This window comes from Scomber japonicus, chromosome 7 (genome assembly GCF_027409825.1).
Source record: "Scomber japonicus isolate fScoJap1 chromosome 7, fScoJap1.pri, whole genome shotgun sequence".
NCBI lineage: Eukaryota > Metazoa > Chordata > Actinopteri > Scombriformes > Scombridae > Scomber > Scomber japonicus.
In genome coordinates this window covers 10,347,140-10,372,554 of record NC_070584.1, presented here as the reverse complement: position 1 = coordinate 10,372,554, position 25,415 = coordinate 10,347,140, and the positions used below count along the sequence as shown (strand labels likewise).

Below are 25,415 nucleotides of genomic sequence, written 5' to 3'. Positions count from 1 at the left end.
GAGGAGGTGAAGGAGAGGAGGAGGGGGCTGGCTATTGGAGAGAGGAACAGACATGGCTACTAAGGAGATCACTGCATATGGTTTCGTGAGTGTGAGCAAGGATATCACAGGTGGGTAAAAACAGCTGCTTGGTTATTTTGCACCCTGTCTTGCTGCGGGCTGGAGCTGCGGTCGTCCCCGGCGTGTGTGCGCTCATGCTCGGGATGCTTTTTCTCCGTGCGTCTGGCGGAAGGCTGCGACCGAACAGACGCATTGGATGGTTGTTATGAGCTACACCTTTACATGTTGTCCTAAAGCTGTCCCGTGCGCTCTTTTCTCTTCTCAGTGCATGCAAATTAGTTAATGTGCAGATTAATTATTTACGGTGTGGGAGAAACATCCCTTGCTTTAAATATGCCCCTCGGGGAGGATCAGGTAATAACCCCCCACCCCACCACCCCCCAGCCGTAGGCCAGAGAGGGAAAAAGGGGCGTTGTGAAGATAATGATGTGGACTCGTGGATATGTTAGCTTTTTGTTCCCTGCACGTTTTTGTCCAACACACCAATTTTAGAGTATGTTTTTCCTCTCTATATAGGAACCCTTGACTGTTTTATCTTTCTTTTTTTTTCTGCAGCCATAGCCTATCAGCCAGTGGGTTGTGGCGACTGCGCGCGTGCGTGCGAAAGTGAAGAGAAGCGGACTGATAAAGGCAGATGTTCACCGTATCTTGCCAACAAAAATGCACGAGCGAAACAAACCCAGGCGCGAGAGAATGCACAAATATTTGTTATTTTTTTTCTCTCTCCCTCAAACAGCAACAGCTTACACATGTCAAAGTCACAGCACAGCTCCGAATTGAATATCACCGACGCTCGCGCCCGCAACGCACGCGCACAGACGCACACATACACACATATATCCACACAGACACTCACTCTACACATGTTCAGGGTAGCAGGGACTCTGCTGCTGTGTTAATTACTCCTAATGCCTCTATTAGGCGCACTGTGATGATTAATCCAGTGGAATCCCTGCCTCTTGATTCAGTCACCTGCTGGGCGCTGCACTGCCTCTTCCTGCCCTGCCTGCACTGACTGATTGACAAGCAGAGCACCGGGGCCACCGGGGCCCTGGTGGCCTACAGGCCTGCACAAGGTCGTCTGAATGAGAGTTTAGTTCACACTTCTCCTCTCTGATGCACTAAGATTATTGTCAGTTCAGTGTTTCCATCTGTGGCTCTCATACTGTATTTGCCCATACAGGGGTGATCCTTCAGGTAACAAGCACCACTATGAATAAGTTAGAAGTTATATTTTTAAAGGAAAGTGTTTATGTATGTTCTTGGGCTAACCTACCAACACTAAGATACTACTGCAATGTACACTTCAACAGTTGTAGTATTAGAAGTATTTGGATCATTTACATAAGTAAAAGTAGCAATGCTACAGTATAAAAAAATACTTCATTGCAAATAAAGGTTCCTCATTCAAAATCTTTTTTTTAAAGAGTTACAGTATTATAAGTAAAATGTACTTAAAGTGTCAAAAGTGAAAGTAGCTTTTGTAGCTGGATGGATCCTATTAGTGTCAAGATATTATAGTATTATTATCACATATGCATTGATTTGTAAATCACATTTTAATGTAGCAGGTTATGGTGATGCTACTTTGGACTAATTTATATACTGTCAGATAATTTAATCTGTATTCATTCACCACACCTAACTGATTATGTGTTTTTCATGTTAAATATTGGTCTGCTGTAAAAGCTGAGGAAGATAAATGTGGTGCAGTAAAAAGTGCAATATTTCTCTCTGAAAATTGGTGGAGTCGAACTATAAAGTAGCATAAAATAGAAATACATAAAATAGAAAATGTCCAAGTAAAGTACAAGTACATTAAAAGTACATTTTTTCAAGTCTGTCCTGAAACAACAGTCAGGTGACCAAAATAACACTGCCCCATGTTTTTCTTGTTTAAATCATTTCTCCTCGAAACATTGACCATTAGAAGACCCTTCATAATGTGCTTTCAGTGTAAGTGATCAGGGGTAAAATGTATTTAAATGTTTATCTGAAGCTTTAGCAACACAAATTAACCAAATTAAGTCAATATATTACAAAGTTTCTGTCTTTATAGTACAAATTCCCTCTTTTTGTCACAATCCCTCCTCTGCAGCTGAAGGGAAAAACACTCTGTTAAGACTCAAAGAGGGATTTTTTTACTGGAAGACATCCACTCTATTTGATTAACTTAGACGGCTGAAGCCTCGTAAACTTTTAGATACATTTCTTCTCAAAATGATGACTGTGGATTTTTGTCCCCATCACTTACATTGTACAAGTGCATTGTAAAGGGATCTGTTGATGGCGAGTATAACCAGGAGGAATTACAGCAAGAAAGTCCTGTTTTTTATGTTCGTTTGGGCACCTGACTTGTTTTAGGACAGACTTGAAAATCCGTGAGCCTTTCCTTAAACCCACTTGACCTCAAACATGTGTGCAGTTTAAAATAAGGATAAACACTGCTACATAAAAAGAAAGTTGTTTTTCTGTCTAGTGTGACCGTATCGCATCCAGTGCCAGACCCCCACCGTTCCAGCTTAGTATTGATTTGCTCATAAACTCGTCGGTTGGGGTGCTGTGCAGCTCCAGTAATGGAGAGGCTGAATCATGTAATTCCTGCCAGCTACTGTATGTCTCTGTGATTGTGTGTCCGTGCAGTGAGTTCCCACTCTGTGAGTAAGACGCTTCCTCTGGCACGGGAGGCAGGTTATGTGCTGTATACAAGTCAGGGGTCAGGGCACTGACAGTGATTCTGTTTGACAAGAACAGTTCTCAGTGAATCACAGACGCTGATGCACAGATCTGTCACCTTTCTCCTGTGAGGAAGAAATGACACTGGAGAATATTGTGCACCATCTTGATGATACCATGAGATAAAGTGTCCTTGTAATGAGCAAAACAGATGAAGAGTATCCTTGTTTTTCCTATTTGATCATTGATTAATCCATGAAATCCAATCTTTCATCCCAACATCTTACCAAAGTCAATTATGTTTCAGAGCACATCCTAAAACCCTCTCAATCTTTTTGCTCTGCTGTTTCAGGCAGATTGTATCATTTTGCATTTAAGAGGTTTGTAACTTATTTATAATCATCAGTATATCTGCAGACTCTGAGTTCATTGGATTATTATATCATCTGAAATGCCAAGACAGGTCTGTTCAAATGACAAACATGACGTATCCATCAGTTATTAAATGAAGATGTGGATTCAGGCCTGTCCACCTAAAGGTCAGCATGGTTTGATTTGTGTGTCATCTCAACTTAAAGGATCAACAGACTTTTTTTTCTCAATTACTTTGCATTATTTGAGTTATATATGTGTGTGCCAACCATAATAATTGTTAGTCAAATATCATGCAGGCTGTATATATGAATACTGTATGAAAACCAGTTGTAGCACCCTGATAACGGTTACTGCGCATGTCACATAAGTACGACACCCCTTGTTTGATTCCAGCCAGAGACCTTTGTTGCATGTCATACCCATCTCTCTCTTCTTATTTCCTGTCTGCTACTTCACTTCACCATCCAATAAAGGCAAAAAATGTCTAAAAAAAGAAAAGTGCAAGTGTACTTTTTAAATCAATGTAGACTTCATGTTCATTCGCATTACCGTCAGATGATAGCATGACGGAATATAACAAAAATAAATGCTGACATTATTTCCTCTGTGATGAATTCCCTATCTCCAGCTTCCAGTCTAGTCTAGTCTCTGCAAGTTGATTTTCTTATTCTGCGCTGAAATGAGTAAAATCAGCAGCTGCCTGCAAAGTAGGAAAAACTAAGTCCGAAATTTAAAACATTACAGTATACTTTTCAACAACGTGTTTTTTTAAATTAATGGAATAAAACATGTTAAAACACTTACATGTTCCTTTAAGTGCCTCGTTTGTGCATATTAGACTAACATTACACATCTATGTTTGTTTTTTTCATCCACAGACAGCATCAGAAAGATTATAGATAAAACATCTATCAAGTTTGTTCGTGGTATTAAGCTTGACACCAAAAATGGCAAAACAGAGGACAGAGTACTGGTAAGTTGCTGCTTTCACTCTGCTCACTGAGTGCTGGGCTCTGCTTTAACTGATCACTAATGCAGAGGACCTTCTCAATCCTGCTACATAGACAGACCAATGCATGCATCATGTATGTACAGTGTCTTTGATGTTAACTTCCACTGCATTGTTAATGGGTCTCTGCAACAGCCATGATATCCAGGAGAGCTGGAGACTGGACAGCAGGCCTGAAGCGCTTCATGATTTAACAGTGAGGGCGAATGTCTCGATTGTGTGGTCATTCACTAAGTCCATTACCACTGCTGCCCCCACTGCTGCTGGGGGCTTGGCAGGATGAATATTGGATAGACAGTATCTGCGGGAGCGGCTGTGGATTCCTCTGTGTCTGTGAGCCACACTGTGGAGGCAGTGGGGGGCTGAGCAGCTCACAGCCTTTGATTCTGGGGTGCTTTCATCAGAGAATATGGGACAGAGATATGGAATGTCTATTTGAGTGAGTGAAACTCTGCCAGCTATCTGGGCACAATCTGGGGCAATCAGCTCTTATACTATGGACCAGAACTTAGACCGGATCCTATTAGGATGACTGTATTTTTAAAATACAGCAGACATATTCAGGCAAGTAGACACCTAAGGCATGTTGCAGCTCATCATAACATACAAATACAGAGCATGTTATATTGATTGAGTGCTCCTGTAAGTGCTGCAACTTAATCATATGTCTGTATAAGAAATAGCATGCTGTATAAAACTCCCACTCTATACTGTTTAAAAGACCAGTGATTCCTGTTGCTCCTCCTGCAATTCCCTGCTGAGCCAATGATCTTTCATCCCTGGCCGATAGATGCTTTAATGATTCAATCGTGTGGCAAGGATGGACAGTTAGAAAGAGTTTCTGCATGTAAGGCCTTTGATATCCAGACACTGTGATATATCTATCTGCCAGAAATATCATTTCAATAATCTCTCTCCAATCCATGTCTCATTTACTGCCTCCTCTTAAAAGCTAAACTGGAAAGCTAGAGTTCCTGCTCCTGCTGTGTCCGCCTGGAAGACCGAAAAGCAGATTGTAGTTCGATCAATTGCACTCAGTTAGCACTTTAGACAGAGTGGAGCTCAATTGGGTTTTTTGTTCGTATTCTAAAGAAAATTTGGTTGGATGTCCGTAGTAGTTGAGATGAGTCGAAGCTCGCTCAAGGCCATGATGGATGGTTGTGCTTTGACACTGCAGCTTCACGGAGAAGGATACATGAATATATCTTGGTGATTTCTTACATAGGCCTCACCCAAACTGTCAAACAAGAGGAGATTATAGTATCCATCCTGTTGCAGCACTCCTGCATAATTTTACGCCATTATAAGCATGATGTGCATATGTCCTCTTTGATGTGGAATACTTTGATAAGTGTCTCGCTCCTTCTCCTGCTGCATCAGCATGATTTACTCCTATTTACTCATACGCTCTATCTTAACTACCACCCGTAACCCCAACTCATCACCGTAATGTGATAAAATCTGCTGTTTTTAATCAAGTCCTTCAGACGGTCTTTGAAGTGAAACGCAGATCCTCCTCTCACCCTCTTCTATTCTCTCTCCCTCTCCCTTTCACTCCATCTCACATGCACAGTTTGAGTGACTTCATTTTCAGACACCTCACTTGCTGTGTGGGTGTACATGGCCATCAGTGTGTTGTTCTGACACGACTGTGTCAAGCTCCTCACTCCAAAAAAAACGCACCAGGAGTGGGCGTGCTGTAATTTAATTACTGCTTTTTGACACACTGGAGGGGGGGGGCTTTGTCCTAAGGGAGTGTTTTAGCCGGGCCAGCAGAGAGAACGGAGTAAATGATTGGGAGCGACGGAGCAGAAGAGGAGAAGGAAAAGAGCAGAGGGCAGTACTGAGGGGCTGGTGGGGAGCAGTGAAATGCTAATGAGTCTCTGCTCTCAGTTTGTCCTGATGGAGAAAGACTTTTTAGGGTGTTTGCAAAAAGAAACTGCTGCTCATGAACAAGAATTGGGGAAAGAATCAGATTCATCCAACAGCTGCATGACACAAATGTTTCCATGCCGAGAATAAGTGGGTACAAGCGCAGAAGTGCTGTGTGTGCTCATTCAGACGGAGAAGCACAAATAAACTCTCGGTTTGCTTTCAAATTCGCCAGTCATGTCCAAACTCACATCAACACTGGATTGCTCTAAAAAATACTTTGCATTTTAGACTGCAGACACCAAATTAGCTGAGGTACTGTATGAAAAATGCTAATTTGGCATCCTGACCCAGCATGACCAGCATTTCTGTCTCCTGTGACTTTTAATGGTATAGAAAATGTGTGGTTGAAGATCCGGAGTGATGCTAAACGATCAGAAATGATTGCCAGTTGAGCCTATAGCCCTGCTGTGTGTGTCACAAATTAGATATATGAGCCACTTTGATGTTTTCCCACAGCAGAAGTAATGTAATGCTAATGAAATAACATCTTGTATTTGTGAGAATGTGATTAAAAGGTTGCAACATGCTGTCATTTTTCAGTCTGTTTGGCAGTTTGTTAATCTATTAATGTCAGACAACGTTTAGACAACAGAGGGCTTTTAGTTGGATCAATACATGAATATGGAAAAGATTTCCCTCTCATCATTACCATAGAAACTCCTGAGACTATGTTCTCCTTATGGAGAGTGTGACTGTGCAGTGAACTTTTGTGCAATCTTGATTCAATTTGCCTTTTTTCTCTTTCTTTAGGTTCTCACAACATGGCGCCTTTATTTCCTGCCACCAAAGGTTCCCGCTAAGGTACTTCTTACTGCTCTCTCTCTCTCTCAAGTCACAGTATGAAGCTTTTTATTCCTCAATGCCAACTGAAACCTTATCTTTATCGACTGTACGTGTGACAACAGGTTGAAACTACATTCAACTTCTTGGAGATTCGAGCTTTGAATTCTCACCCTGAACACCAGGTGAATTTTAACACTAACATTGAACCCTGCATGTTACATCTGATTGATTGTATGAGTAGTTGTATAATGTAGTGTTACATCACTTTGGCCTTCAAGGAATGACAAAAAGCATTTAAAGCATTTATCAAAACAGCCACAGCAGCTGTCAACACTCTTTTATGAAGTTTCTCGCTTCTGTTGTAAATCGCTTACAGTTCCATTTACTGTGCAGGTTATTATCGACACTGACAAGTCCAGCTTCACCCTGAGGTTTGAGGCGCGGGAACACCTCAATCATGTGGTCAGCCATATTAATTTCGCACTGTCTCGAATATTCAACAACTCCATTTTTGCGTAAGTGTCACTTATCTGTGCGGCACAAGATAATCAGAAAGTTTAAAGGAGACTGACCTTTATTTACTCAGTGATCTAAAGATAAAAGATTCCTTACAGTATGTGTGTTTCTTTTTATCTTGGCAGCCCCTCCATCTGTCATTCAGACAGCGACCTTTCTGAGGGCAGCAGGAAGTATTCACCCAGCTCAGAGACTTCAGTGGAAACCCAGAGGGCCTGTGGTAAAGGAGACATTTTCATCAAATATGGGCATTTGCACACACACTTGCATGTGCAGGCACACACACATAGTCATACATGCACAACACCTGGCACACTCACGAGGAAGTTGATTTGCACTCTTCACAAATGATCTCCCAGATGTTCTTTATAAATTGCTTTGTTGTACAAATAAAAGATTGATAATTTGGACAAATGTTTCTGTGTGCATGTTCCTCTCTTTTCTCCCCTCATCACTGAAGGGAGCAGCTGTTCACATTATCTAAAATTCTTTTTTTTGTTTGTTTGTTTTCTCCCATTTCTTTCCTCCCGTCCGCCTCTCTCAGGAGGCTTCTCCGAGACCTACGCCGCTCTGTGCGACTATAATGGCATCAGCTGCAAGGAGGAAGTGCAGTGGGTAAGAGCTGTGGGGCTGTGCCTGTGTCACTGTGAGTGCTTTTGAGTGTTACACACTGTGCACAAAATGAAGGGGGGGTCATATACTGCATCAGACGGGCTCATGGGTATTGTTGCTCTTAGGATGTGGACACCATCTATCACTCACAGGACAACCGAGAGTTTAACCTGCTGGACTTCAGCCACCTTGAGAGCAGGTGAGGGAGGGAAAAGAAAGATTACCTCCTAAATATTTTAGTATAGCTCTTTTACCTAATCTTTATCTTTTCCAGGGATTTAGCGGTGATTGTCGCATCAATGGCATACAACACGTGGTTCACTAAACTGTACTGCAAAGACTTACGCATAGTAAGTGTTACGCTTCTGTGATACTTTTAAGTCACTGAATGAGGTTTTAAGCATGGAAGAAAAGGTGAAAATTAAGTGTTAAGATTAAGTGTTTTATTTGTTTGTGTCAGGGGTCAGAGGTCACGGAGCAGGTCCTGCATACAGTCAGCAAATCCTCCAGCCTTGAGGAGATCACTCTGGAGAATGCTGGGCTAAAATCGTGAGTTACAATTCTGTCTCTTGAGAGTCCCTCAATTTAATGAAAATGCAATGCTTAATCGCTGTAGCGCTTCTGTGTTTACAACACACATTATGTCTGTACATAACTGTTGTTGCAGAGACTTCCCGCAGAAGATGTCAGCTGCTCTTTCAGAGAATCCTGCTTCTGTCATCCACTCACTCAACTTGGCCCACAACTCACTGGACAACCAAGGTACAATGGAAAATCAACTTCTCTTTTGTTGTGTAATCTGGTTGATCTGAGGTCCAGGTCCAGAAAAGAGACCACACATAATGTGGTAAATTACCCAAAGACAGATGTCAGACAATCCTGATTTTACTTACCTGAATATGGTCTACTGAGTAAAACATAATACATTGCAAGTAATAAATAGGGTAGGCAGACATTTAAAAAAAATGTAGTCTTTGGTTTTACTACTTTAAAGATAAAGACTAATTGAGGGGAGAAAATAGAGCATACACATTTAAAAGAAAGATTAAGAAAATCAAAGATATTGGGCATTGGGATTTTGCTTCCCCGATTAAAAAAAATGTATTAAATCAAACATCCAAAACACTTTTCTGTACTTGAGAGTTAAATGGGCAAAGCTCTTATTTAAATGGTAAAATACATCTTGTTTGAGAATATTTTAAAACATTGTGGATCAGATGAGTATAATATTTTTGGCTGTGACATTGACATTGTCCCACTTGGTTGCTTTACAAAAAACTTTTTGTTGTTTCAGAACAATTAAAAATATCTTGTTCTTACGTAACCTAGGAAACCATTTCACTTCTTTAATCCAATAATAGATGAGAGAGCAAGATATCAGCTACTTTTACTTTTTTTTCTGCAGGGTCCTGAGAAACAAACTGCGTTTTTGTATTTTCTCTTGTACTCCTGCTGTAGGTGTGTCAAACTTAATCCAGCAGGTGTGTCGCCTTAGCAAGGGACTTCGCCTCCTCAACCTCTCCAAGACCTCACTCACCTCCAAAGGTTTGGATACCCCCCCAACGCACACACGCACACACACACACACACACACATACATAGATTGTCGGGTAGGGAATGTAAAACATACAAAAATCAACATGATTCCTCTCCAAGGAGCTTTGTCTCATGTTTTCGTCTGGAGTCCTGCTACTCCACTCCACTATACCACTCCATATTGAGGATGTCTGGTGCTGCCCTGCAGACAGCATGCCTCCTGTTACCGGCTCATCTTACCATGTACAAAGCGGAGAATCTAAATATTACATTGAATCAGGCAGATACTGCGTACTGCCTAACATCGCATCCACTGATACCTGCTCCAGATGTGCATGAATAATGTAAGGACACAAAGTGTTTTGAGTGTGTTCTCCGTCTTGTAATATTTCCCTCTTTCTCTCTCATTCCTTTTATCTGTCTGTCTGCCCCTCTCTCTCTCTCTCCCTCTCTCTCTCTCTCTCTCTCAGGGGTAGTGTCTCTATCTCAGGCTCTGTGCTCCAGTGATGAGTACTCCAACTCCCTCCTGCACCTGGACCTGAGCAAGAACCCAGGCGTCCTCTCAGGGGAAGATGCCTCGGTCAGAAAGCACAACCCATCTGGAAACAACAAAACACGCTGTTCCATTTAAACAGCACTTTGCCACTTTTAATATGATGTCTCTCTTCTCTTCACTTTTCCATTTTGCAGAACTTGTATCTCTTCTTGTCTCAGCCCAACTGCCTGGTTCACTTAGATCTATCAGGCACTGATTGCTCTGTGGACTCAGTAAGTTTTTAATGCCTGGGCATAATCAAATGTGCAATTTTAAGTGTTGGTGCAATGCTCAGCCCAGATTAACTCTTTCCATCCTTGTGTGTCATGCAGCTATTTGGGGCTCTTCTGAGGGGGTGTTGCGCTGATCTCTCTTTTCTGAATCTTTCCAAAAACTCCTTCTCCCACAGGTTAGTCATATCTTTAAGATTACCTAAACAATGAAGGCAGCTGCGAATCTAAATCTGGAAAGATATTCTCTTAACCTTAAATGCTTCCTGCCCTCTCTCTCTCTCTCTTTCTGTCTGTCATTATCATTATCTCTCGCTTAATGGGAAATCAGAAATGAGTTTTGTGGGAATCACTGGAACATTGTGTTTCCTCTCTGTGGGTGTGTCCTCTCCCGTTTAAAACGAGAACTCTCAGTGCTGTCTGCATAGATAAGACTCATGAATATTTAACCAGAGCTATCTATCATTTGACCTCACTCTTACACCAAAGCAATATTCACTCTATTTCTCATTCTGTGTCAGTGCTCTGCACCCAGCACTGCATATTTACTCATGTTTACCCAGCATGTCAACAGTGTGGCTTCAGCTCTTCTGTGTGGCCAGTTTCATCCCATCCCACTCTCCCTCACTTCTCCTGTCTTTCATCAAATTTTTTTTGTTTTTTAATCCAATAGAAAAGTGAAGGACACGCTGCCGTTGTTCCGTCAGTTCTTCAGCTCGGCCTTCAGCCTCACTCATGTCAGCATGGCCTCTATGAAGCTGCCCCCTGATGTTCTCAGGTAACGCCTTATTTCCACTCCAAATCTGCTACCTTTTTCCCCAAACTCTTCTGTAATGAAGGCAAAGTTAATGCTCGTGGATATGCTCAGCTGAGCCTTATTGTTTCCTTTCCTCATCCTTTCTCTGTCACCTGCTTCTCCTCTTTCTGGCACTGCAGGGCTGTCCTAACAGGGTTAACCTCCAATCCTCATATCAATGACCTTCATCTGGACATCAGTGGCTGTGAGGTAAGAGTTCATCTATGTCATCAAGTTAAAGCTAAAGGGATAGTTTGTTTTTTCTCTTTTGATCCAGAATGGAGGAAATTATTGGATGCATTGTTCATGTCTCCAAATGCATTTAAAAGAAACAGTTAAACATTTGTTTGCTTATTTCTTCAGAAGCAAAAAGAAATATGCTGGCACATTATCCCACATAAAAATGAAACTTGTTTTTAGCATCTGTCTTATTCAGGGATTAAACAAAAGAAATATTACATGTTAATTAATGATCTTTAGAAGGTTATTTACGTAAAAGTACTGGAGTATTATCAGAAAAGGGCAATCAAAGTATTACTATTGGATTGATGATCATCTGTTTTGTATATAAAATATTAATTGCTGTCAAAGATTTGTTATTAGAAAATACAATATTTTGCTCTGCAACACATTGAAGTAGGTACTATGGCATAAATGGAAACTCCAATAGAGCGCAGGTACCTCTAAATTGTATCTTGGGACCGCTTGGGACACTACTTGAGTAAATGTATTTAATTAAGTTCGGTGGACGGTGCCTGTGGGATCAGAAGCATCACCTCTTAAAAGTAAAGGAATTTGTCTTAAACGTTGTATAACTGGCCCATGCCTTGTTTACCTGATTTTACATTTGCAAAGTTGGTAATTTTACCACCAAGTGATTCAGTTAAATCAAACCTACAATCCAGTTTCTATTTATATGCATTCACAGCGACTCTCTAACAGCGGAAGCAGCTCTTGCAGATTATAAGGATGTATATGTTTAATTTGGTAAGCAAAAAAAAAAACATAGCAGAAGGTGTTTTTCGCACCACTGAGCAGAGCTGCTGCTGCTGATCACAAGGAAGGTGAAGCTTACCACTCAACAATCCTTCGGATTGCTTGCAGAAACCTAAAAAAGGCATTCATACATTTGCCATCACAGTAGAAAAATTGAACAATTCCCCAGAGAGTGGACTTAAAATGACTCCAAGTCATGTCTGCAGACATGTTGATTTTCCCCTCTGTCTCCCACTCTCTCTCGCTCTCTGTCTGACTGTGTCTCTCGCCTCAGCTAAGGTCTGCAGGGGCTGCTGTAATCCAGGAACTCTTCCCCAGAGTCTCCTCTATTGGCACTCTAGATATCTCGGACAATGGTATGGTGGCACGCTGCAACACATCACTCTGTGACCTTGACTTTTCATCTTTGGGCACCCGAGTTTAGAGTGAGCTGCTAATGGATCAAGCCATGTTGAACTGTGTGTGTGTATGTGTGTGTGTGTGTTGACAGGTCTCGATGCAGACTTACTCACAGTCCTGCCAGCTCTCTCCCGACACCCCTCCCTCAAACACCTTCATCTCGGCAAGAACTTCAACATCAAAAACAGGTGCTGCCGGTGCTCTATGTCACGCTTTACTGCAGTTATTTGTGTGAGTGCAAAAGCGCGTGTGTGTGTGTGTGTGTGTGCAGCATGTGCCAGCTCGAATAAATATATCTGTGATTTTACTTCCGTTTTCATAAGCGGCTGCCGCTCCTCAGGCGGACAGCTTGCTAGCGGCAGGAAATGACTTGTGCCAGCTCACCCAGTCTCGTCTCTGTCTCCGCGGTTTGTGTCTGCAGGGTTCTGGATGAAGTCCTGCAGAAGCTGGTTCAGCTCATACAGGAGGAGGAATGTGTGAGTGGTAACACATAAAAAAGACATACAAACATAATTATCTGGCATTGGTTTTTATTCAATAACAAATAATTCAAATCTAAAAAGAAGTGATGTAAAATAAAAAGGAAACACATCATTCTTGCATTATGATTCACTGTAGATGTGTCAATGTATCATGAATAATTACTCTTTCTCTGTTACCCTTGTGGGCACAGTGTCCATATCACGACACACACATATTGTAAATAATTCATACATACATCATATAAAGCCATGTTGGTGACCACTTACATCACTAGGCAGTATATTTCACCACTGCACTTTGTCTTCTACAATCCTCTGTTCTTTGCCCTTACTCGATTTTATCTGGGTTTTTTCACCTCATTTATTCCTTTGTTGTTTTTTTCCCCCTTTACTTCACCAGGCCCTGCAGACTCTGTCCCTGTCTGACTCACGCCTGCGCTCTCGAGGCACCGTGCTGGTCAACGCTTTGGGCAGCAACACCTGCCTGCGAAAAGTGGATCTGAGCGGGAACAACATGGACGACATCGGAGCCAAGATGCTGAGCAAAGCCCTGCAGATCAACACCACGCTAAGGTGAAGCTGCCAGTACATCCTGTGTGTGTGTGTGTGTGTGTGTGTGTGGTGAATCCCTGAGCTGAAAGTCTCTACGTGTCACCATGAGGCATGAGGGAGAAATAAATTGAGTAAGAGGAAAGAAGGGATGATTTAGTGGGAGTGGATGTCTGTGCTTTCTGGAGTACAATATATTCGTAGTCAATGCAACTCGTAACTGTGCCCTGCAGGAGTGTGACATGGGATCGCAACAATACCTCCGCTGCAGGATTTCTCGATGTGGCCCGAGCACTTGAACAGTAAGAGCTTTAAAACATTGTATACAGGTACTGCGCACAGGTATTTCACATTCAGCTCATACAGGACCAGCTCCTGTGCACCAGTCAGTAAATAAGGGGATACCTTATATTCCTGCTTCAAGAACAGTATGGATTATGAGAAACCGTGATAGAATTGCTTTCTATTTTAGAACATTTAAAGACGATGAAATGTGCAATATGAGCCAAGCAAATTGTTGTTTTTCCACTTTGCTATCTTAAATGGTCCAGACTTACCTTTAGGCTAAGGATGACATGGTTGCATAGATCAAAGTATTACTCACTTGCCGCATGGCATAGGGAGGATATTTTAGGATGAGCTGAGTCCAGTTGGGAATATTAACCTTAACTAACCCTCAAATCTCTAACCTACTTTATTTTCTCTTTGTAGTTTGCTTCTTTCTCTTCCAATAACTCAACCCTTTCCTGTTCTTCCTCTTCTGATCTTTCCTTCCTCAGTAATTTCACCTTGCAGTACATGCCTCTACCCCTAAGTGACATCAGCCAGGCGCACCGAAGCGCCCCAGAGAGGACAGAGCAGGCACTGACCAAGGTTGACATCAATGACCAACCATTCTTACAGTCATTGACAGAAATAAAAACTTAAATTAAACACATTCGACAAAATATGGGAGGTTTGGAGAAATATCATCAGTTGGCAACAACACATTGTTATCATGTTGTCTTTCAATATTTTGAATCATCATTGCATCAAGTGTTTTGGATCAGAAGTGAGCAGAGATTTAGGTTTAAAGGATAGATTAAACATTTTCTGAACATAAGGCTGTGGATTTTGTTATGTTAAAAACATGTTAGGAAGAGATCTGTTTAGACAGGATGAATAAGAAGTTATTGTGAGTATTGTTTTAAAGGCCCAAAAAAACTCATTTCTCTACTCTTACTTTGAATGATGGCGTCCAACACAAACAAACAACAGAGATTTCTGCATTTCTTTTTGCTTCTCTCACTGGTTTGAAATAGTCTCTAAACATCACTTAATTAACTCTAACTAAGAATGTTTATTTTACCAAACTTTATTTTGATTGATTCATTTAAAATTGAACATTTATTGTTGAAATAAGTTTTCAGAGGCTTTAAAATAATCTTAAAAAAGTGTACTTAAGCACAGTAGTACTTTGAGCTCAGTGCTAACACAGTTTAGTGTCTTACCATACTAACATTTGCTACTGAACACTGAAGATCAAAATTATTACAATCATCCTGTGTAAGGCATGAACACATTTCATGGCAGTCTCTCAACTGTTGTCAAGATATTTCAGTTTTAATCACATATATGAACCTCAAGGTGACAATAGCCGTCACCCTCTGCAGAACAATCCAATCCAAGTAGGTGTCAAGATATTTCACCAAAAACTCAAAGTGTCAATCTAATGGTAGCATTAGAGGAAGAGTCAAGGGATTACAGAAGTCCTTCTCTCATTCTCTGGGGATCATGAATGTCTATAATTTATTTATAGAGCCATGCCTGTGCTTAAAAATGTAAACCTAGTCCTTAAAAGTGGTAGATGAAGCTGCATCCAAAAAGAGACAGAACAGATCTGAGGCACTATGGCATCAAAGAGTTAGCATTAAAATCCAACTGTTTAAAAAAAAAAATCAATATGGCTTCACACAGAGTTGTGGAACTTTCTGATTCTTTCACTTTCTGAAATGACCCAAATATAGATCAATGATTCAGCAGCCTCTTCTCTGCATCCTTTCACTTTGTTTCCTCTGCAACAACATGTCTGTTGCATCATCACCTTCTTTTCTGTCTGTCTTCTCATATTTCTGTGCTCATCATTATATTCATGACAGAGAATAACTCTCTGCTGCGTCTTTGGTGTGCAGATCCAGCGTTCTCTGGTGAGGAACAATCAGACCCAGCGCTTCTCTCAGAGGCAGGCACTGAGGCTGCATCAAGGCCTGGTCACGAGCACTGCTGAACAGGTGTGTTTATCTGTGCACTTACCTCTATGTACGAGTATTTTATGTGTCTTTGCACCCGTAACACTCCCCCGTCTGTCTGTTTCCAAGGTGATGGAGCGCCTCTGCGTGCGTGTCCAGCAGCAGGTGTGTATTCTACGAGGTGTCGGAGAGATGGAGGAGATCCAAGCCGCTAAGCAAGTGCTAAAAGAGGCCAGGAACTCCCGCGCTGTGAGTGATGTAAAATGTATTAGAGTGCACTGTCTGCATTACTGCCACACAGCAATCTGAATACATTTCTTCTCTCCAATGCTCCAAGCTCTACCCTTCACTGTGCGAGTTGGCACATGTGCTGTCTGTGGACGGGCCAGTGAGGCAGAGGCTGGATTCGCTTGCTGGTGAACTCGCCAAAGCTGCAGACAAGGAGCTTCAGGTAGATCTAATAGCCTCTTTTAACAACGTGATCTGTAACAAATGGTGAAATTACTGAACAGTGGCGTCCTTTGCAGGTGATCGTCGACTCAATGGTGTCTCTCTGTCGTGAGCTATGTCCTTTATCTTCGTCTGCGGCAGAGCGACTGAGTCCAACACTTTCGTCTGTCTCGGAGCGTGTGTCCATCCCTCGCTCTGCCATTCGCACTGCCCTGATGGAAAGAGCAGCTCAGGACATTCACCGAGCCTTAGAGTAAGAGTGAGATGTAGCAGCAGAGGGTTACATTAATAAGTCTGAATTTGATAAGTATGCTATTTGCTCTCCCTTTTTTTTTTACCAAAGCTCCACCTGTCTGTCTCTCTTTTTCCTCTAACCCTATCTTCTGCAGAGAAGTGAAGCTGTCAGTGGTTTCTTATCTCACCAACTCCATCGTGGACCAAATCCTGCAGGAACTTTACGCCACCCATAAGACCCTTGTAAATACAAAGTTCTTGTTGTAAAAGTTATAGTCAGTGTGAAAGAGATGCAGTTAAAGTGAATGATTGTGTGTTAAAGGGACTTAAAAAGCGATGTCCGTCTCAGACCCGACAGGTGTCTCATCTAAAACACTGGGAGGGATCAGGTGAGGACGGAACAGGCTGGAGGTTTAACAGACACAGAGACTCTCTGGACATTACAGATGAGGAGCTCAGCACCAGCATAGTAAGTCTGGATATGTAGACATGTGGTTTTGTGTGCTGTGTGAGCTTATATCAGGTTGATATCCTATTTTTAATGTTTTCTCATAGTGTTATATCATCCTCTTTTTTTTAAATTTGTGATTAATCTGTTTCTGGAACATTTTTAAGGCATAGTTGTGATAAAAGGACATATGAGAGCCTGCAGCACAACTGCTATCCAAACACCACTGGTTCAGTTTAGGCAAAATTTGAAAGGATGATGGATTTTTCATCTGGGTTTTGGCATGTTTTTGAAATGTTACACTGACTGTCTTGACAGGAGCACTACAGTTAAAGGTCAAACTTTGAAATGCCCTAACTTCAACGCTTCACCGAAGCAGTTTTAACAACCTGACGTATTGTCAATTCAGTTGAACTCTAGCCTTTTAGAAGGTGATCAGCTTGATTGAAGCACAATATTGCATTGCAAGCCTGACTGACATTAGACTCGTACAAATCAATTTATCCTTACACATGGGACCCACTGGCCTTATAGTGGGGATTTACGTGAAGTTTAATGGTTTTACAAACAAACACCAATTGCATCATTACACCAATATACAGTCTATTCTTCTTGCCTAAAGAGAAGCTTATTATCTATATGGTTTGTAATATATATTCAAATATTCCCTTTCATCAAATGGTCCCCCTAAAAATGAGAAAGCTAAACGTTAAACTAAACTTGGCTGAATTCACCAACCAGAGCTGGAATGAAAGAAAGCAAAGCAAACATTTAAAAAAAAAATAATAATTAATTGCAAATCTCTGTTGATGCATGACATGTTCAGGGCTCAATATTTACAAGAAACTACGTTGACCTGAAAGATTAAACTATGACATTATCTTGAGTATCTGCTATAAGCCAAGGGCTCTTTTCAGCACAATCACTTCAGTCATTACCACCCCATACAGCTCTAGCCTTGCCTCTGAAACCTGTAAGGAATGTTGTTTGCAAATGAGAAAATATCTGAGCACTCTTTCATTTGCGAGCACAGCTTTCCATGCCACTGGGTAATACTACTAATGTGATTTATTTTTTGATATATTTCTCTATAATGAAACCTCACATGAAACCAACAACTAACTCTGTATGTCCCCCAATGTTTCCTTAGACAGATATTGGACATGGTAAAGGCTTCAGTATCACAATGGTTCTTCTATAAGTGTTGTATCACCCTCTTTCAAACAACATTCAGGGAATTACACTGCATTGAATCTGTCCTTGTGATGGTTTTAAATTACCTACTCCTAGCTCTGCATGGTGGTAACTGCTATTATACTCTTTATAGATCATGGGCTTAAAAATGTAGCTGTTATTGACAACGGCTTTTAAATAACTGGTCATTTCTCATCCTCTTTAGCTAGTATATTCTGTGGAGTCCCTCAAGGATCCATCTTAAGTTCCACTCTTTTCTCACTTTACATATGTCCTCTGACAATGACCAAATTATTCACAAGGACAGTATACTGAGGGGGTTGCAATCTGCAGTGTCTGCTAGATGCAATGAATTCTACATACTGTCTTGAGGACTTAAACAGAAAGTACAGAAAGTATGAGACTGTCTGAGTGTCTCTGATGTAGTTAGATCTTGTTCTCTTTTTTTATTTGCTTCTCCATGATCTGAAGTTATGGTTTACACTGTTATTAATCTGCCTTCTATATCTCAGTATATGCCTGTTCATTTCTATTTTCAGTTTGTCACATTTGGTTTGTACATTTTTGCTTTAAATGTGTGCAGCACTTCAACCTTAAAAGGCTTTTAAAATGACTCGATTAGACAAAACTGACAAAAGCACTTGTTGGCCTGAGGGAGTGCCGGTATCATTTTTGCTGATGATTATTTGTTCCTGCTGTGTGTGTCTTACTCTAATACCATGTCTCAGCATCACAATATGTATTTTTTAATATTATTTCTTTCCTGCCAGGACACAATAGCCATTAAGAAGCACAGCTCAAGAACAAGACGAATACGACCTGTCTCCACCAGACTGAGTGAGTGTATATCCTCTTATCCTCCTCTCTCCGCTCTTTCCCGTCTAGCTCTGACCCCATCCTATCTCTTTCAGTGCTCCATTAGTGTGTTTTCTGTTCAGTCTTTTTTCCTTTTCCCGTCACTCCATCTGAGAAGTCTGTTAATGGCTTTTTTTAATCTGGCCTGAGCCAAATCTGAGTCAGTATATCTCAGAGTGGTCATCAGTTGTTTTAAATGTGACGTTACACGACTTTAAAGCAGAAATGATGGCACCTTGTAATTCCCTCTGTTTTGTCTCCTTGGCTGTGCCCTCTCTGTTTCTTGGTTTCTTGCCCTCATATCCTGTATAATCCTTTCATCGCTCTTCACTGTCAGGCCTGTGTGATGACTCTAGCTCCTCTCCGCCCCCCTCTGTGCCATCGTACTCCTCACCACTATCCCGCTCTGCATCCTGGGAGGGCCTGTCAGAGCTGCCTACGCAGGGTTTGCCTCTCCATCATGTGACAAGAGTTCGGCCGAGGCCTCCACGGAGGCACAAAGGAGGGCATATCCCTGCTGAGACAGTAAGTAGGGTTCAATGCAGGCACCCTTCAACACACAGTACATGAATCTCTCTATCTGTCTATCTAGCTATGCACAATATTCCCATCTCCTAATGTTCATGCCTGCTGGCAGTGACTGCTGTCTTTGTCAGAGGTAATCTATACAAAGTGGATGGCTGAAATTGGATTATATCATCTCGCTGAAGCCAGTGTAATCCATTTGTTTTATTGCATACAGAGCATTTACAAATTAAACCCACTGCAAGTAAACTGACCCTTTCTAAAAAACAGTTGTGTCTGTGTGTGCGCAGCATTGCAGTGAAAATGGAGGAATAAGCCCTCTTGATGATGGACTCCCAGATTTCTATACTAAAAGAGTCCTTCCTGATAGGTAAGACTTCTCTTTACTGTTTAAACTTGTGCCTCTAAAATGCTTGTTTTCAATTAAAACGGTATGTACTGCGTATTTCTCTTTGTAGATCATTCCCGTACTTTGCATTTTTAGATTGAGGTCCAACTTTCCAAGCAGTGATCATTTTCCATGTATTTCTCTCTGCTTTGAAAATCAACTTACAGAGACTTCAGACTTGTTTGAGATAGGTAATCCATCACAGTGAGAATTTCGTCACCTTGCAAGTTATTGTTGCATGGTAATGCAGCTGTGAGCAGACACTGCTTTGATAACCCTCCTTCTTCAAGGACATCCAAGAGACAGCAACCAACTCAAGAGGAAGAAACCATGTTTATGTATGCCTTGTGTGTTCTGGGTTTTAATTTCTAATAACACACTGTAGCTTGTGAAAAAAATGCTTTTCTGCATCCTTGAACGCACCAGCAAGGAGTAAATAGTTGTCGCTACTTGTGACAAAAGAGTAAAGATGATGCAGTGTTGATTTTCACAGCATACTGAAATGAATGGATGTGCTTAAGTCAACAGTGGAATAAAAACAAATCTTAACCAACGTTAGCATTAGAGCAATTACAGAGTATGAGAATATATTATTTCAATAGGAGAATTTTTCATCAATCGATATAATTATGACTCTGTGAGTGTATAACAAAAGAACAAAACTTTCTCAGTGGCAAGCCAAGACAGGCGCACAACAAAAGACATGACATGAAAAGACAAATCACACTATTGCAGTAGAAGCAAGTGATAATTGTGACTTTAGTCGAAACATAATAGAGATAAAACCTCTAGATAATACTGAATTTGACAATAATGATTAAATGATCTCGCAGATATTGACTGTTCACTCACTCACTCTCTGGGTGTCTTTTCTTCAGTATTATATTCAGATTAATATCTAGGTCCATATATTTAAAGGTAAAGCTGAATAAAAGGAATGGCTGCTATTATGACTTAAGGTTGTGTTGCACTGACCAGTATGCCGTCTGTCTTTGAAGTAATCTCAAGGCTTGTACAGCATTTCCTGCTGTACTCTCACAGGCAGTTCTAGCTGCTTCTGCGGTCCATCATTTTTGCTTTATTGAAACATAAATGTTGTCATTCTTTGATGATTAGTGGAGCTGGATCTGGCTATTTGGAGCATTTTGGGTTGTTCGTTCACTTGGTTAATGCATGTTGCTGATCAAAAGAGTCTGAGATTTGTGACTTGTGTTGCAGCTTGAAGCAGGTTGGTGGTTTTCTTTATTGGATGTGGCTGTGGTGAAAGCCATTAGCAGCTGGTGATTTTTGTCAGTGTGCTGCCAGTCTTCCATGGAAACTGGCCCTGCAGCAGTCATGTAAAGCAAACAAAATGTAAAAATAATGAGGTAAAACATGCAGAAGCGACATTATGGTGAGCCTTTAGTTTGACCATGATGAATTCAGGAACAGTGGCCACAGCTTATTACAATAATGTTCCCTTCCACACTGCAGATTGGCAGGTTAAGTCTTTGCCCTCAATATGATTACATTTAAAAAGGAAACAAAAATGCATTTAAGATCAATCATTGTGTACTGAGAGTTGTAGCCTAGCAACACTCAAATTGCGGATGTACCAGAAGCAGAGCAGACAAACACAGCATGGATGGCTGAGATGAATTCAGTGGCATTGCAACAGCTATGACTCAGACGACTGAACCTAATGTCTTAATGCAACTTCTCTCACCTCTTTCAGTCAGCTCTCCTCTCTGCACAAAGCGCATTCACTGAGGAGGAAGAAGAGGAGAAACATGCTTGCCATCTTCGGTTTCCGTAAAAAACGCAACCAAACTCTGTCCAATCAGGCAACAGAGTCTGAAGCAGAGGTTTATGGAGATGGATGTCACACTGTTGCCACAGCACCAACAGGGTTCGTCTATTTACACGCACACACACTCACACTGAGAGACCCTATTATTCTTCAGAAAGATATGGCCTTGAACATACAGCACAATGTCCATGTGATGTGCCAGATAATGATATGACACATCACAAAGGACTCATTCATTTTCCTCCCACATTCTCTTCTTCATCTTCATGTTTTCTGCTGGTTATCCCGTCTTGGTTCTTATAAGGACTATCAGCAGCCCTGAACTCAACAAATACTCTGACAAATATCACTCTAAATCTCCCTCATTTCTTTGTTGATACGAAGAATGGCTGATAGCAGCCAGAGCGCGGGCAGGCTGATGTAACGTGTGTACACAGATGTAGATGACAGCCGGTGGCTCTGATTCTGGATCCACCAGTCAGCCAAGTGATTATACATGAACACGTTGCATGTCAAATACAGATTAGGACAGCAAGGACCCTGATTTTTGCTGGAAAAGTGATACTTTCATATTAAACTTTACACAACATTTTCACATTTAAAACAGCAACAGCCTAGTTTTTATTCTGTATTTGGAAAAATATCAGCAGACTTTGTTGCAAATGTTGTATGCAGACTAACTCTTTCATCATCTTTCAAATCCAGGACAGCCACGGAGAATGTATACACCCTCCTTCAGCCCCCAAGGTCTGCTGCCAGAGCTGGATCTCCCGGCGAGGGGGCTGAGGGGAAGAACACTCTTGTTTTAAGTCCGCCGCCAGTGCCAGGCATTCCTCATCCAGGCATGGGAGGAATCAAACATCCTTTTTACTCCCCCAGAGAGGTACAGTACAGTCAGCTGCTGCAGGTAATCATTGTGCTTGAAGTTTACATCGGGTACAATCACTTATTTTGCATCTTCTTGTTGTGTTCGACAGAAATCTGAAGCAGATGCTTTACTTGAACAGTCGGAAGAGGTAAACAGGTACTGGGCAGACGACAAACAGAGGACAACAGATGTGCTGCAGGAAGACAAGCCGTGGCTGGAAGGGAGGCAGTGTGATCAACATGTAGAGAGGCAGCGGTTAGATGACAGGCTACAAGAAAGAACTTTTGGTGAGACGAGAACAACCGACAGGCACCGGACCGAGAGCAGACATCCAGATAGACACATGGACAAACAGTGGACTGTTGACCGACATACCCAGCGGCAGATTGACAGAAAGATAGAAAGACAGTGGATGGGTGGCAGACAGATAGACAGGTCGTGGTCGGAGAACAGGCCGACGGACAGACAGACGGATCAGTGGACTGAGAGCAGACATTCAAGCAGAAAGTCAGATAGACAAGTCCAGGCGCTCCATTTGGCTCAAAGGCCGTTGCCTCCGTACCCATCAGACAGGACGCCTTCACCAAAACAGGAAACAGATCCTCTGAAAAGCATGGAGGCAGCATCTGCAGACTGGCATCAGAGTCAGCAGGACTCACCGGGAGAGAGACAGGCATGTCTGGATGCTGGAGGAGTCCTCACGGAAGGATGGAAGGGCGGCGCAGGAGGAGGTGCCTCTGCTGGACGAGCTGCTCCCTGTGCATCTAAACCTGATCCCCCTCCGCAAAGCAGTAAACCCAACCTTTCCAAACTGAGGCAGAAACACTGGCTGGAGAACTCCGAAGTTCTACCGGGTACTATACTGTCATCCCTGTTAATGTGCTACATGTTCAAAAGGAGGTTTTTAGTGCAATCTTTGTCTCAGTAGGTAAACAAATCACAAACCTTCTGTAGGTGACAGTTACTTCTCTTAAATCCACAGGTACAGAGGAGGAAAGAGACACAGAGAGGGATCCTGGAAAAATGGAAAAGAGAGAGAGAGAGAAAAGAAGAGATTCGGAGGGTCACCCTCCTCCGATTCCTGAGAAGGTGTGCAACTTCTATCCATGTCTGCTTCGATTTGTCTCATTTGTTACAGCAAGCTATCGATCTTTTTGTATAAATCCATATAAGCCATGATTGCCTGTGTTCATGTTCCCTCTTCTGATCCGACAAACAGCCAAAGACATCCTCGTATGTGGCTTTTTCAAAAGAATCAGCTAATGAGAGGAACTTGCCTCCTCCACCTGTGCCGCCTCCTGTCAGCAGGCCTGTGCACGGACTGCCAGACAGAGCTGCAAGTCAAGGTACCTGCACTGAAAATACAAATAAAACACCAAAAGCAACACATGTTGATCCAGGATATGTCAAAAAAGAAAGAATAACATTGTTTAATTGGTTATTTAAGTCACTTTGTTTGTTTAACGCTTGGTTAAAAAGGAAGTGGTAACTGTTAGTGGGAGCTGTTCATGTCCTGCATGTGTTGGCATCCAGGTGGTCAGGAATCTATTCAGAATTGATTTCATTCTGGCATCATGAACATTCATTCACAGGATATCAAAGGTTCAAATAAACAGCTTAGCCTGCAGACTTTAGAGCAACAGTTTGACACTTCAGAGAAAGTATGTATTCATTTTGATGAGAATATTGATACATCATGTCTGCACAGTAAATATGAAATGACTTTCAGCAGCCGCTTAGCTTAGCTTAGCTTAGCTTAGCATGACACCTGGAGGCAGGGAAATACAGCCAACATGTTTTTTTCGGTTTTCTGGGGAGTTTCTATGTGTTCTGGTCTATTTCTCCTTGTAAAACCACAAAATGTCTTTGCATTTCGTTTTTTGTATGTATTAAATTAATAATAATGTGCTAATTAGTGAACTTTAGAGGTGTTGGTAGGCAAAAGTTTTTATCTTTTGACATATCCAGGCTAACTACTTGCCCCCTGCTTTCAGTGTTTATGCTAAGCTAAGCATCTCTTGGTTGTAGTTTCATTTGTGTGTCTGATTTAATATACACATAGCATTTTCCTCATTTGTCATTCATACGTGTTATTCAGGTGATGAAGGATTGAGACCTCAGGCGCCTGTGAAACCACAGAGGAACAGAAAGGCAATGTCTTGTGACACAGGTATAATTAGTCTCTCATGCACATGTATACTGTTATTGTTTACCCAACAAGCTGTTGCAGTATAAATGTATGTTTTGTGTGTATACATATATATATATATATGTCAATCTGTGTGTAAAGTATCTGTATCTAACTGTATTTGTGTTTCCTGTCCTCACTGAACTCAGGCACTGACAGGGAAAGCCCTAATAACGTTGAGAAGCCCCCAAATCGCAAACCCCCTGTGAAAAAACCTAGACTACCCCAAAACAGAAATAAGTCACTGGACTTGTCTGGTACATGTCTCTGTTTTTATTTATGTGACTGTGTGTGTGTGCGCGTGTTTGTGTGTGTGTGTATAGCAGGTGTAAGTCAAGTGGCAATCAAACACTTTATGCTACTGTACTTTTGTGGAAATTAATTATTAAATAGCTATCTATAAAAAGGCCATGTCAAGTAGAGACATACTACAGTGGATGCATTACTGGATGTAGTGAAATGTCACTCGTTAAACAGTTAATATCTTTCCCGTTCTACTTTACAGACAGCATCAACTCAGCGTCTGGCCACAGCGAGCTGTTGTGATGCCCCAGAAATTCACCTGCTGGTGTCCGGCCAAATCGTTGTCATGACAACTGTGGAGCATTTCATCCAGTGAGGAAACAAAGAAAAACATACAAGGAGAGGAGAGCCAGAAGAGAGAAAGTCTTAACAGCGTAACATGACAGACATCAGTCACTCGCTTCTGTTGAATCACTCACCTCCTTCATTTGTTCCTCCGTCTTCACCCCAACTGTG

The 25,415-nt window shown here is 41.6% G+C and overlaps 1 protein-coding gene across 1 annotated transcript; it reads left to right on the top strand.

Annotated features, from left to right (window-relative positions):
* The first annotated feature begins 52 nt into the window (after window positions 1-52).
* LOC128362109 (capping protein, Arp2/3 and myosin-I linker protein 3-like) lies at window positions 53-25,202 on the top strand. The gene is made up of 40 exons (XM_053322766.1): window positions 53-110; window positions 3,990-4,084; window positions 6,806-6,856; window positions 6,961-7,020; window positions 7,232-7,353; window positions 7,480-7,574; window positions 7,899-7,969; window positions 8,092-8,165; window positions 8,241-8,316; window positions 8,427-8,515; window positions 8,634-8,728; window positions 9,425-9,511; window positions 9,973-10,082; window positions 10,193-10,270; window positions 10,370-10,446; window positions 10,941-11,045; window positions 11,204-11,273; window positions 12,334-12,415; window positions 12,550-12,646; window positions 12,880-12,934; window positions 13,341-13,513; window positions 13,723-13,791; window positions 14,269-14,362; window positions 15,661-15,759; window positions 15,847-15,966; window positions 16,055-16,168; window positions 16,245-16,420; window positions 16,557-16,644; window positions 16,751-16,870; window positions 18,814-18,880; window positions 19,236-19,423; window positions 19,714-19,793; window positions 21,526-21,699; window positions 22,306-22,483; window positions 22,578-23,322; window positions 23,451-23,557; window positions 23,688-23,814; window positions 24,567-24,638; window positions 24,806-24,913; window positions 25,162-25,202. The coding sequence occupies exons 1-40, from the start codon at window positions 53-55 to the stop codon at window positions 25,200-25,202; spliced, it is 4,587 nt and encodes a 1,528-aa protein (XP_053178741.1).
* Window positions 25,203-25,415: the final 213 nt, after the last annotated feature.

Coding starts and splice junctions, on each gene's coding strand:
- LOC128362109 (XM_053322766.1), top strand. CDS start 53: ATGGCTACTAAGGAGATCACTGCATATGGTTTCGTGAGTGTGAGCAAG. Junction 21,700..22,305: donor GTTGCCACAGCACCAACAGG/GTTCGTCTATTT, acceptor TTTCAAATCCAG/GACAGCCACGGAGAATGTAT. Junction 23,815..24,566: donor AGACAGAGCTGCAAGTCAAG/GTACCTGCACTG, acceptor CGTGTTATTCAG/GTGATGAAGGATTGAGACCT.